Source organism: Anopheles coluzzii, chromosome 2 (genome assembly GCF_943734685.1).
Source record: "Anopheles coluzzii chromosome 2, AcolN3, whole genome shotgun sequence".
Taxonomy (NCBI): domain Eukaryota; kingdom Metazoa; phylum Arthropoda; class Insecta; order Diptera; family Culicidae; genus Anopheles; species Anopheles coluzzii.
Genome location: NC_064670.1, coordinates 122,780,479 through 122,794,708, shown reverse-complemented (window position 1 = coordinate 122,794,708; position 14,230 = coordinate 122,780,479). Strand labels below are relative to the sequence as shown.

The window sequence follows — 14,230 nt, the reverse complement described above, 5'->3', positions numbered from 1 at the left end:
CAGTAGCAGCATGGGCATAACAATGAAAAAGGAAGAATTACCACAAAACAGACAAAAGCGGGGTGGGATTGTCGGGAATATGTAAGCAAGAAGGATAAGTAAGGTAAGTGAAGTAAGGAAGAAGAGAAGAAAAAAAAACACTCACGGCGGAAATGTTGAGGTAAACGTGATGGATTACGAACGGAAAGAGAGACCACCGGGGTAAAGGACGGAAAACGATGCGCGGTGCTGTGTAGGACGATCGTGTAGGTAGAATGCAAACCAAAAAGGAAACACACATCGTATGCCTGTGTGTGTGTGTGAGAGTGGAAGAAGTAAGAAAAAAGCGGCATGGACGGGAGGGGGGTTTGTTTGCGTAAAAACGAGCAAAGGTAAAGAAGCTAAACAAACGTACGGAGAGAATGCGTATGGGAGAGCGAGAAAGAGAGAGTGCGTGATCGAGCCGGTTGCGAGCGAGAGAGCGATACAAAACAAAAGCGCATACACACAAACACACACACAGTCACCTGGAAGGGCTACGACGAGCCGCGGATCATGCCGCGGATCACAGTCGATCGAGTGAACGGGGCGAAGACGCACGCGCGCTCAAAGCGAAAGTAAACAGCCACGCGTGTATGCGGTGCGCATTATCGTGTTGTGTCACCCGTGTGGGATATTGCTGAATTGGTTACATTTAGCGGAGAAGCATCACTTGCATAGTGTGTAGTGAAAATATATTTAGAAAAATGAACGGATCAGTGGCTCACGTTGCAGTAAGTTCACAAAGAGACGCAACGACAAACTTCAAGCGATCGTCCTAACACGAACCAAATGCCAACGGCAGCTCACCTTTGCGGTGGCCTTCGTAAAGATAAAGAAGTTAGAAAACGTCCATAGAAGGCTATGATCATACAGTGTGTTTGTGCGCGCCTAGAATCGCAGTTTCCACCAGTGTGCCCCGATTGTGTCAGCCCGTACACGAATAGTTTGTGAAAAGTGGTCGAACCACCACCAAGCGTTGGGTGGAATTTAAAGCCTGCAAAACCTATTTGTTGCGCCCTACTCCCCATCCTCAGCATTCGCGACCTGTGCTTGTGTTTAGAAAGAGATCTCGTTTAGGCGGTTCGGTTTCGGAGTGGAGCATACATTTTCGTTGCTGTCGGTGCTGTGAATTTGGCGTGTACCTACCTACCAGCAGCACGCGCGCTCGCCCTGGTGCTGTTTTGTTGTTTTACCGGTTTTCTGTGCTCAAGTGTGCCCACGACAACTTCTCGGCTCCAATTATAACGGCCAAAACCGCGACCTCCGCAGTGTGTGCGTCCGTTGTTACCACGGGCGACGGTGGCTTATCTTCTCCATTCTCCCTATGGGGCATGTCGGTTGGCAGTAGGGCCTTTGTGGAGCGTAAAGCGTGCAAGGCAGTAGGCGTTGTTCAAAATTGTCATCCAAGAGTTGGTGAAGGTGCGGTGTGAACAAAACGGTGGATATTTGGATCACTTTCTTTCACTGGGGTGCGGTAGAAGTTACTTGGAGTGTGTATTAAGGCACGAAAAGAAGAAACAATTCGCAGCACGAATGAGGTACCAGCGATAGTTCTCAAACCCCCCACCCCAATTGTCAACGCCATCATCGAACGCAAAATGCAGTTCCAATACAGGTAAGCAGATCAAAACTTTTCATAAAATTCATCTTGTTCCTCTTCTTATAAGGAGTGAACCACCGCAGACTACAAAGTATGTCCTTTCCCTTTGACGATGACGACGTTAGTTCGAAACACACACTCCCTTGGAGGACAGTGTCTGGGAGAGGTTGCATTGCGTGGGAGAGGATATCTCTTTCCAGATTGCGTTTGCTTGAGTGGCGGTCGGCGAACGACACCGTGTACACCACCGACCGAGTACCGACCGACCCCCACGCATGTTGGCGGCGCGTTTCGCAAGAAAGTGAGTCAAGACGGTTGGAACCACAAGTCAGTGGGCGGTGTATATCTTAGGGTGGGCTTTTTACTTAACATTCACGACCCATTACTGGGAGGATTTTTATATAATTGTCGTACTCGTATCGTATTCAGCTTCAGCTAAATTGAGCGTGGGACTTTTTTTTATATTTAAATGATAATTATATTGGAACCCCTGGTAACGATCGCGACTTGGAAGATGCTTTCTTTTGGTGGATCACGAGAGCCCGCCCAAAGACAGACGAAACGTACTAGACTTTTGTGCAGAGAAGTAACAACGCTTGTTACCGTGAAGATTAATTGGTTGTAATAAATCCCTGGCACGAACCTCTTTAGAGCAGTGGGTCCTATACACAACGCTTAGGTATGTCGTTTCTACACTCACTTGCTAATTGTTGCCTACAGGGCATCAATTCATGACACCTATAGAGCTGTGTGTGTGTGTAGGCTGTGGAGCGTATTTTCTGAAACCTGTTGCAGCTCGCTGCTATCCGTTTATCTCTCGGCGAAAATAAAAGAATGTTCGACCCATGCCTCAAGGAAATAGCTACCGGTTTAAGTAAGTTGTCTACGGGATGATGACTAGCGCTGACAAGAAGACGCGATCGTTGATCGTTTGCCGTGTCTGCATCTGCTGCTATCACCGGAGTCATATCTTCTTCCGTGGCTCTTTTCCGCCAACGAGGACGCAACGTTCCATAACACTGGCAAGTGGCGGACACACGCACACACCTATCGGCACTATCCTGAAAACAATTAATCATACCCCAAAAATCCACTCAATCGCTTTGATCATGCGGCTCCATTCCATAAGCTTTCCCTTCGGAGCGCGGGCAATCTGCTGCTGCGTGAGCATTTGATGGTTAGAATCGTAATCGGAAACGAAATAAATCTTCTCAGTTATCATGGGGAGGGTTTTTTTCATCTTCTTTCCTCTTCCTAACTCGCGGGAAATGACACCCAGTTTGATAAAACCACAAACATGCGGAGCGGTGGCGTCGCACACGTCGCAGGATGTGGACATCTTACTCTGGAGGGCGGAAGTTCCCTTCAGCTGGTTTAATCTCAGGAAGGGAAAGCAGAAATATGATAGCAATAGTTGCTATTTTACGTCTAGCTTCTTTTTTAACGTGCCACTATGAAGGCTTTTTGGCAGAGATAGTTGCATGAGCGTATTTCGGAATTCTTACGCGTTCTAATGGTTTTCTGGCTCCGGCGTTTGGCATGATGATTGATTGCGCAGGGGTTTGAGAGTTCCCTTGGGGCTGGGGTCCAGAGAACAGTCGCTCCAGATTTAACACGGTGCAGCTGAATTACAATACAGCAGCCCACGTCTGGGGCAATTCAAACCGGATTGAGGGCGAGAGGAATCGATCAAGTGCAAGATTATCCAGACGTTGTTGGCTGCCTCCGTTTCAGTGCCTCGTTAGGGATTTGTCAGCTTACCAGATCGAGCATGTCCGATACGGTTGCGAGTATTTCTGGTAGCTGCTTGTTCCGTGGGCTGTGTGGAGTGCTGGTATTGGTATGTTTCGTTGCGGCCATTTTCAAGAGGTCGTTCAGCTACTGAGCCGTTTGGAACAAACAAAGAATTTTATGATTTTTTAGGAAGCTTGTACCTTTCATGTTCAGAATCATTTTTAATAATTTGTAACGGTTTCAATTTAAGTTATTTGCCTTTTTTCTTGAGGAGCATTACATGATCTTGCCATATGATCTTGAGCAAACTTCATTCGCGCCTGTCATCGTGCCGATACAACCCACTTCCCAAGCGTCTGTCACATTAGTTTCGTCCACTTTTAGTCGAACGCTTTAACGCTTGACTCAGCCGAGAGAGTTCGTTTGCATCGCGTAAAGGAAAGTGCATCGTGTACAGCTTTACCACCGTAGAACGGCTTCGTCACGCTGCATTGTCATCACTTCCTTCAACCGTTGGAGGGCTCACTGCGCCCTCTGTCTGCCAACGGAAAGTAGCCTTCTTTCCATTTCGTCTTGGTGCATGGCTTTTTCTTTATCGTCGGCCCTTTTTTGTGTGTCTCGACCCGGTGTCGAGAATATGTGTGTGTGTGTGTGTGTGTGTGTGTGTGTGTGTGTGTGTGTGTTATCGCGGGTGTCAATTTATTGCTTTCATTAGTTTCGGGTTCCCGCGGGTTCTACGCTACGCAGAAGGTTGGCTGAACGAGATGTGGTAATTTATTTTTCATTTTGGCTCTAACTTTGGAAAATGACTTTACGCTGCAGCTGGTGGTTTGGTGGTTGGGGTCCGTTTCTAATTGGAGCTTATTCGAATTTGATTAGAAACATTGGTCACAACACGCTCCGGCGGTCGTTTGATACATATTTCTAGCACATCACCCCTTTTACGATGTATGTCACCACGGTCTCGAACGCCTCGTTGGAATGCAACCGTCTCTTTGCCGTTCGAGTCTAATCGAATGGTTGTTTCCGGATACGGATCGTTTCGAAATGGGTAAAATTTACATTCCATTTGTGTTCCACCTTCCACCAGCACAGCAAAGGTGCGTTATCAGTGAAACTATTCATATGGAAGGTGTCACAATACAGGTTACAATGTAAAGTTATTGCCTATTTTAGACCTGAGTTAAGTAAGAATGCCAGTCAAAATGAACAGTTCTTTGGTTAAACGTGTTTCTCAGCCAGCTAAACGAAAAAAGGGGTGTGTGCATGATGGTACACATTGTGCTCGAGCATAGATTCATCTGCAAAGCTCTACTTCACATGCTCCAAATCATGCTCGAGTGCAGCAGCAGCAGCATTGGATCCCATTGTTGTTAATTGCAATTGCTCCCCCTTTTTTTCGGGGTGTGTGGTACATGCTGGAACCAGATCGCGTTATTCAACACACAGCACACAGCCAGTGGACGGCGCGCAGTTTCCGTTCTGAATGAGCGTTCGCGTTCCGCTGAGCGGTTTTATTGTTATTCAAATAAGTCGTTACCCTTTTTTCCCTCCGTGGAAACGAACGCTGTGGCGGGGTGCTCTCCCTAGAGCCTAGACTCCAGAACTATTTTCCCTTGGTGCCTGGTGTGGTGGTGTGTTGTGTCGCCGGGCTGAGCTCATACGAATTTGTCACCAACAACCCATATGGACTGCTCACCCTTGTTTCTCTGCTCTGTTACACGGAGCGCAAGCATTGTATTCAAATTTCTCGTTACACCAATCGCGTCTGCCTTTTCCATAAAATAATATCCACTTCGGGGGGTAGGTTCTAGGAACGAAGATTGTGGGTTTCTTCTTCGTGTTACGAATAATTCCCCGTGCTGAAGCTGAATTCTGAAGCGCAACATAAACACCCAGTGTGAGAGGTGATGATGGGGTGTGTGGATGCATTGATATTCGGGGGAGCATGATGGCCTCGCAGGCTTGGAAACAGGCTCCTCCCTGGTGTCCAGAAGATCGGAAAGGTTAACCGAGAGGATCGAGCCTGTCCGCGGTACCATTACGGCGTGACAAATGTCATTCTGCTGCTTGACGTGTGTGTGCTTCTCTAGAGACGCGCGTCGAACAACAACAGGTCACAGGTTCCCCTTCCCCGATGTCGGATGGTCTGTTTTCGATAGAGTGTGGATGAAATAAAACGCTTAAAACTACATTGTAAATCGGCTGGGAGCGGCCAATGCGAGATCAGTGATGTGACAATCAAAATGCAAAAAAAGAAGAGAATCAATTCAACACTCCACCACACCCAGCTGCTGGGACGAGAGCGCGCGCGCGCGATCTCTTCTTGTGGCGTTGGGTGATCATCGCTACGGGAAGTCCGTTTCGGTGCGAAGCTGGCGAAGGTTGGCTTTTATTTTCGGGAGATGAAACACTCACATCGGGGAGGGGACACATTATTCAAAAACCATGTTATGGTTCCGAAGATGGAGGATGCTGACATGGCACTCTCTACTGTTGCTATCGTAGCCGTTTGTTTTTTTGCCAAGCAAAGTGCTGTATGTCGGAATTATGCTGCCCTCCTGCCACCACCACCTTCTTCCACACACACATATATGTGGTTAGTGGCTTTCCATTTAAGGGGCGCTCCCACTTTTATACGACCCGTTGCGGTGTTGGGTTCTGGAGCAGCAGCAGCTAACAGAGTCACCAATTATTACACACTTGATATCGGGAGAGGCGGAAACAGAAACAAAGTATGTGTGCGTGTTGGGGTTGGGGAAGAAAGGGCTTTGCCTGCGGAACGATTGTTTGTAAATAAGGATCACTTTGTTTTGTTGGAGCACAAACCGGGTGAAATGTGCTGCTGCTGTGAGGTTAGTTTTGAAGCAGTTGGAATTAATTCTTGGAATTTCCATCCCAAGCATCAGAGGATTAAGATCGTATGCGTAGATATTTATTGGAGACAGTTGAATATGCACAATTCAATTGAAGGTGAATATAAAACTGTAAAATATGTTCAACGCAATGAACTTCAACAGTTTGTACTTGGAAACTTCCATCACACTTTACGTCCAATGTTGATCGGAATTCTATCACCTCTATTAAATTGCATAGTAGAATCACTCCCTATAACCCTTAAAACCCCGATAATGCATTCCAAATGACCTATGTGTATGGTAGTACATAAATCTTCGCCTCTTTCAAGTCGATCGAACTGTGCAAAGCGGTAGGTCCATTTACCCATTTTACCCGATCCCGCACACACACACACACGGGAGAGGAATCGATCGTAAACTATCGCATCTTGTGCGTCCCGACGTGTGCAATAAAATAGTACAAAGTTATGAGACTGAGGAAAGCAACCGCAGGGACGGCTTTTCGGGGGAAAGTGAAGTGGCAGGTCTATTGGAAAGCGGTACCAGATGTGTTCCTGACTATAGCCCACATTTTGACGCGAGTCCGATCGTAACTTTGCGGTGTGCGGGATGTTATGTCTAGACAGCGAGAGATTCTGTATTCGTCTCGGTTTTTTGTTTGTTCATGCAAGTGTTCAAAGACGAAATTCATTTCAAAAGGGAGCAGTGATGCATCCGCTAATGTACGTGATGTATGCGTTGGGGGAGGAAAAAAAACAGTACTGATCGTAAAACAACTGCACTGCTACTAGTGGTTGACATCACTCTGTCTCTGCATGATCGTCAATAGAGATAGGAATGCTTTGAAGAATTGTTGAAATGATCGTACATTCTATGCGCTTGTACCAATACATCACCAAATCATGCTTCATTATGATGAGCTTCATCAATATGTCTTGCCATCCCCGTGAGTTTTGTGGCACGAGAATGAATTATTGCAAAAGAACGATTTCCCTTCCCATATTAGATGGTCTTTACCCGGCCCATTCGTATGACTCGGCGTCGGCTAAGCGATGATAATGACGAAAATGATGATGACTATAGTGTCCCCCATCATCGGACCCGACGGTTCAGCATCAAGCGGTACGGGTAGCGCGCGCGTATTGCCAATAGTCAACAAATTTATAGCTGCCGGAGGCGCGCGTGGGCGAAATTCGTGCGACTGCGGGTTGAAACACGATTTCATCATAAGTTTCTCCTGGCCCATGTCAGAGGCGTTCACCATCGCGATGTCTATTTGAAAGCGCCGGCTTTGGTTGGTTGCGGGGGGACAGTACGATCTTTGGAACTCAAGAGTAGCAAAGTTAACGATCGCGGGATGGAGCTGCAGAAGTAGAAGCGGTTGGTTTCAAGTTTTCGGTATATCATTACCGGCTGCCGACTAATAAGTTGGAGCGAAGTTTGCTGGTCCCAGACGGCCGACTGACTGGTTTAGTTTCGGGGAGGTACGGGTCTTACGTCTAAATCCGATTGGCTCTGATCGGATGGTCGCTGTTGCCGCTGGTAATCTTCGTCCAAACATTACGGTTGCCCACAGTATGAACGGTATGTTTTTGCAGGCGGAGGACGACATCGCCAGAGTGATAGTGGAATCTGGTGATTTCCTTTTCTGGTGAAGCTTCACCACAACCTAATCTGACCCGTGCGGGGGTCAGTTTATTGTGTGTGGAGCTGCTGTAGCTAAATACGTACCCGCAGACGCGCGCATAACATCGCTGAGTCGCGCTGCGTCTTACAACGTTTCTGCATTCCTGAGTGTGGATGTAAATTTCCCCAAACAATAGATCAAGCTGTGCGTACTGCCGCGGTTCCCGCTAGCTTTGTCGCAATGTCGACTGCCTTTGCTGCTGGTGGAGCCGTTGTCGTCTTGTAGTGTTGGGATGCTTAAAGCCTCCCTTCCAGATCACCCGCTGAGCATGGCACTGGGAACATGCGGCGGGTGGAGTAAAAAAGTTTAGCAAGCCCCAACGGCAAGACCTACATTTTCTGACTCCCCCCCAATGGTTGGGAGTGTGTGTGTCAGCCAGGGTTGTGCTACGCTACGAACAGCAACTGCATATTCTGATCCTCCCTGGGGAGGCGGCACCACGACGGACCTTTGCGATGACTGTGTTTTGAACCTTTTTTTTTCTTGACTTCTCTTTCGATTCGGTAGACGATAAGATCTTACATGCATCATGCGCCACGCATTGGCAGCGTCACGTACGCACACTGCACTCGCACAGACCCGGGACCCGTCGATCACCTAAAACCCTTTTCACTTTCGTCCCACTTACGCGCGGGGTTGACATGCACCGTGGATTAACTTGTCCCTATATAGAGGTTTAGGATCTATTCCGATCTCTTCTCTAAGGCGCTTGGAGCTGAGAGCTCTCACTCTCAAAGACAAGGTTCAAGAGATTTAACATTCAACTCCATAGCAGAACTCTAATGGAATTGTCCACCTTGGAGAACTGTGCCACCGGCTGAAGTAGGAAAGATTTGAGATCAATGGGCACTACTGCTCAGGCCAGGAAGCTTACCGCTACGCTAACTACGTTTAGCGAGTGGCGACACTGACTCGATAGATACTTACCTTCCCTCCTTCGCTGCGTAATCTTCTGGAGCAGGCACCGGAGCGAACCGGTGGAAGGTGAACAGAGCAGCAAAGCAAAGCCGCCAGCATGCGTATGCTCTGTGGCATAAGGGCCTTCGGGTTACGTTGGCCAATTGTTTACCAAGTATGGTGGCGGACCTACTGCTCAGGTACCTACGTATGTTACGCCCTGCCGCGGCGCACTAAAGCGTTTATTTGAATGGAAAATATTTGATCGAGAGGAAAGAAACCGCGTTGCTGCAGAAGCAGCACGCTTCGAATCGGTGATAAATGGTGGAATAGAGTTTAAGTCGTTTAGCTTCCCTAACTGCGTACTGCGTTTTGGAACGAAGAAATATCGCTCCATCCAGATTTACTCCGGACCTGGTGCACAAATGAACATAAATTTAGTGATTATCTATATTTATGGCAAAAACATTGAGGTGTGCTACCACCGCAATAGTGGTGGACTGTTACCAGAATTTATTGAACCAGTTCGTTATGGGGTTTTCATTGTGGCAGAGTTTAAGCTAGATAGCTAGCTAGCAGCTTATAAAAGAGATCACTAGATTCAAATCATAAAATGTAATTGCACTTCTTCTGGCCTCTTGTGTTGCTTTTTCCCCCCTTGATAGCTTGCTGATACTTTGTTAATATGTGTGCCATCCTATGAAGAGTGGTAATAGTCGTTCATTTCAATAGCCATTTGGTGACAAAAAATGTGTCACCTTCGTGCCACCAGAGGTTCGTTTGCGTGCGTTTACCATAAGTGAGGCAAGATTTATGTGTTACAGTTAGGTGAGAATATATTTATGACCGAAATTAGGAGGACAAAGCTGTCCCCAAAGTAGCGTAAAAGGCTGCAATGGCCAGCGATGATCCTGAAGTTTTGTACAATCGCTTTCACATTTAAGCCTATGCGTGGGTTTGTTGTATGTAGAAAGCGTTCCGTTCCGAATAAACAATGTGATCAAAAAATTTATGTGCCAATGTCCATGTTTAGAGCTAGTTTCAATATTTGAATGCGTATGGATATGGAATTGGGGGAAAACAGGGGCGGGCGGAATCCACAGAAACAGGGTTGAGATGCGATCACTCTTATCCATCTCCCGATCTGGTATTTGTGATCTATAATGTGACTTTAATGAAACTGGCAAAGCGTGCCGCGGTTACTGTGTTCCAGTTCTTCGCTGGTCGTATCGCCGGTCACAGTCGTCGTAATGGTGTCCATTTTTGGGCAGGCGTTGTCATTAATATCTGTCGTTTCATAAAAAAAGGTTTCTGTTGGCGTTTGTTGATAAGCCCAAAAACGCAAAAGGAACGATCGCGACAGCAGCAAGGAAACCGGACCAAACAAGATGCAAATGAGAAGAAGGAGCGGTGTGCACACTTGTTGGAAGAAGCACAATTTATGATACTCATTATCGTTTTTAATCGATCCTCGCGCTGCTACGATATGCAGAAGAAATTAGCGGCAAAGGTGCAATGTGGATGAGCCTAATCTCTCCTAAACAGCCTTGAATATAGAGGATGCTGGTCTGTTGTTCTGTAACTTTAGGATCATGTTAGATTTATCGCTCTCATCGAGTGGCAAAAAAGTGTGTGTGTTTCGCGCTTTGGCAGAGGAATGGGGGAAGAAAACGGAATTTCAATGCCTCACCTTGACGCGCACAGCGAGTGATTCTCTCGGGATTTCGTGGATCCCAAAGATACCGGCGCGATAGAAAGACGAGCATTAATAATTTTTAGTCCTCCAGTGCGGAAAGGATGTAGAGAATTGGGGAAGAAGTTGAAGGCGATTAGAACAAAAGAAGCAACGAAAAACCCGTATCAGCAAAAGGGAAAAGCTTACGCAATCTGTGCGATGGAGGAGAGGGGCTGAGTCGAGTCGTGGAGGTGTTCGGACTGTTCGCGGAGGTGTAAACGCTATTAATATGGCACTGAAATTGGAACTGAACCGGGGTGGTCTGCGCTGGTTCCAGTAGGGTAGCTTAACCTTCTGTTTAAGCTCGCCGGCAGTCTGTGGTGTTTTTTTCTACAGATTTTACGATAGTTTATGGGCAAGTTTTTGCCGGTTATTGCCAGTCAATACCTTGAATGGCATCGATAGGTCGGACGGCTATTTTGGAAGCATTTTGGTAGCGATTGTTGGCAAGTCTCGATGTAAACGATGCTGCTTGATTAGATAACGATTCGGGTGTGTGTGTTCGGACTTATATCTCGGATGCTCAAATCAGACAAATTGTGGAGTAGTAGCAGGTTGATTGATTGCATCCTAATGTAGCGATCTAACGACTCATTCTTTTATGGACATGTTCGATGGGTTAGTTTTTGTTTTACGAGACATTAGACTTACGAAAATTAAATTAGAAAGGAAGAATGCACGGAGCTTTTCTGCATAGCAGCTTTCTGTATATGGTGATTTGGCTTTTTTCTCTCTCTTCTATGTAGGTGAACAAGTTTGGTTATGTTTGTTTCCAAAGTGTTCAGAGTGATAGTGTGTATATACCATGCCATACCATGGGTTTGTTATTTAACGACAGTTCCCCCTTCACAGATGATGGAGTCGACCTTCAGCCACTTTTTCTGCATAATATCTTGCCATATGTAGAGCGCCATCGGCTATTACGTTTACGTAAATGAGCTTAATGGGTTAGTGCCGACAAGTTGTTAACTGTCCGCGCAACAAGTTAAGCACACTTTTGCGAAGAGCAGCTCTACAGCTGAATGTCTCAAACTGTGCAGAATAATGTTTGCGAAGTAGGAATTTACAGAAGTCGTTCTGTTTTGCAAAATATTTCGCTTCACTATGACAAATCCATAAACAAATTAATTAACATGGAATTATTCGGAGGTGTCAGGTCGTCGGATCGCCGGCCAACGTTTTGGCACGTTGTCGTTAATATGCCAAATTACTTTGTCGGCAGCGTTGTGAATGATTCCTAAGCTTCGAATTAATCGCTAAAACACGCAACATCCCGCAGCATCTAACGAAGTCAATTAAGCTCACTCGAGGCCTGGTCCCCTACGCCACGAAACCTAACGCGCTGGTGCGGCTATTCATCATGCTAGTAGCAGAATTGTGTGCAAAAACTTTGGCAGTCTTTGTGGCCATGTTAATTTTCCCAAACTGGTTCAACTCGATCGCCCACAAACATCACAAACACGCACTAAAAAACAGACACACACAACGTGTGGGAGTCATACGTTAGTTCGCTACATTTTAATTTGCCCACCATGTGCAGTAACTCCCCGGTGCGTTGTCCATGTGGCCTGTTCGAGACACCAACGCAACCGTCATAATTGAGGACAACTCCCGATGTCTGTCGCTTGTGGCTGGTCGAGAGATTTTGCAGACGCGCCAGATCGCAAGCAGGCCCGTTGGGTCGTACACAGCTTTTTGCGTCACGGAAAAGTTCGACACTTTGAAACCTCGACCCCGGTGCGCACACGATTCGTTTATTTTTATTTTATTGATGCAGATTGAGCGATTGTGCTACGCAGCAGCAGCTGCTCATGATGCTGCTGCTGCTGCTGCAACTGCTGCTGCATCAGTCTCGGCGTTGGCGGTGTGTTTGTGTGTGTGTGTGCGTCGGCCTGCATTCCATCAAATTGTCGTCGGTCCGGCTGTAACCGGGTGCTGCTGTCCTGTAGGCGTACGTTGGAGGTCTTGACAGTGGACAGGGAACGCGTAACGTTGAGTGATGTTTCATTGTTCACCAATGCAGTTGGCTTGTTGGATTGTTAGGTGAAAGTCAAGGTAGGAGGAGTATACGGATTGGACTTTGAAGTCTTTAAGACTACTGCAGTGCATTGGAGTTGGTGATGTTTTCTGGATGAGTTGTTAAAGGTATTAAAGATTGAACCTCTATAATGATTGAAATAATATCATTTTTCTCAAAATTATTTTAAACAATTAAACTGTAGCCGTCTGTAGCAGAAGTGCAACATGTTTTCTTCTCCTTCGTTTGTTCTCCAATATCTTTCAAAAGCTCGAGAAAACGTCATGTCTCAGAGAAGTGACGAGTGATGGCGCCCCGCCACAACAAAGAACAACGTCCTACCGTCCTGGACGACTGTTACTAGCGGCCGGCTTCTGACCGCAAATCTTTCGCCCTTTCACAAAAGGAAAGACAGTGAGAAAGACCCGAATGCTGTTGAATTAATCAGCACGATCAGCCGATCGTCGACCGTCGCCGCACACCATTCGGTTTGTTTGTTGTCGCTCGGCAACGTGTTTGGCTCACGTGTGTGCGATTCGATACATTGGCCAATGTATTGAATTTCGTCCAATTGGCATCGGGATTGAAATTGGCACACGAATTTCTTAGCTGCAGCAGCAGCGCATGTCCCGCTTTATTGTGCATTGTGCAGATCAATCACAGACTGCCGCCAAGACTTCCATCAAGCACGTTTTGCGATGACATTTGCATTTAAACCACGTGAAAGCGCACAGAGTGCATCTTTGCACGCAGTTTGTTTTGCTTTCCGTTGCTTTGCATTCAGATGTTCCTCCGAGATGCACTCAAAAGTTTTGGAGAGGATGAAATGAAATGCAACAAGAAGTTAATCTGTTTCCGGCTGCTTTGTCATTAAGGCAGATGTGGAAGGGATTCAATCACATTATTGAAGGTTGTGTGTCAGTGTTCGATGTAGGTTAAGCAATTGGCGATGTTGGCGATTGTTGGTTCCAGAATAAATAATGAATGAGCTTATTTCTTCCGTTGACTGTTCCCCTCTGAACAGCAGCTGATGTGTGCAGGTACAGGTGCACACGTTGAGTTTGAAATATTGATGATGTTGGGGGTTTAGAAGGTTGTTTTGCAGGACATGCAGCTACATGAATGATGAAGCATATTTCGGAAGGGATCAGATCCTTTTAATCAATTGAGAGAGAGTTGAACTTACGCGTGACGAGGAATTGCCCAACTTCAGTGCATTAGACCGTTCGACTACGTTACCCACCGGGGAAGGTAACGTTAATAAGTCATTTTTTGATTCCATTCAAACGTGAAGTACTTGTACATACACACTGTACATCACTGCCTTGACTGCCGTGTGTTTGACTTGATGTAACTGTCAGCTTCTTTGCCGGCCTTGAGGCGATTATCTCGCAACACAATTAGCCGAACAAGATGAGTTCAGCCGCCCAACAAAAATCGTCGGCGCGTGCGCCCTCTCCACTATTAGGGGAAAGTGTTTGAAAAGTCGTAAAAATTAATCACATCACGCAGCATGGACACGCAGCCCACTGTTGGTGCGAGTCCATTCCATTTCTTTTTCTGTGTGAGCTAAATCTACCGTTTGCGGGAACGCTTCTTCTCAAACATCGGAACTATGGCTCCGCGTGTCTTTGACGGATTGATTTATTGCGATGTCGATGGGAAAAACGGCGGCTTTCGG

The 14,230-nt window shown here is 46.6% G+C and overlaps 1 protein-coding gene across 3 annotated transcripts in view; it reads left to right on the top strand.

The window, feature by feature from the left end:
- The first annotated feature begins 535 nt into the window (after positions 1-535).
- LOC120953337 (uncharacterized) overlaps positions 536-14,230 on the top strand; it is a 30,673-nt gene continuing 16,978 nt past the window's right edge. For 2 of the 3 annotated variants that reach the window (XM_040373169.2, XM_049610939.1), the window contains exon 1: positions 536-1,636. In XM_040373169.2, coding sequence (XP_040229103.2) covers positions 1,620-1,636 — 17 coding nt within the window. In that variant the 5' untranslated portion in view covers positions 536-1,619. Of the gene's footprint in view, positions 1,637-1,707; positions 1,923-14,230 lie in introns of those variants that run through there. The other variant, XM_040373170.2, reaches the window with a different exon arrangement.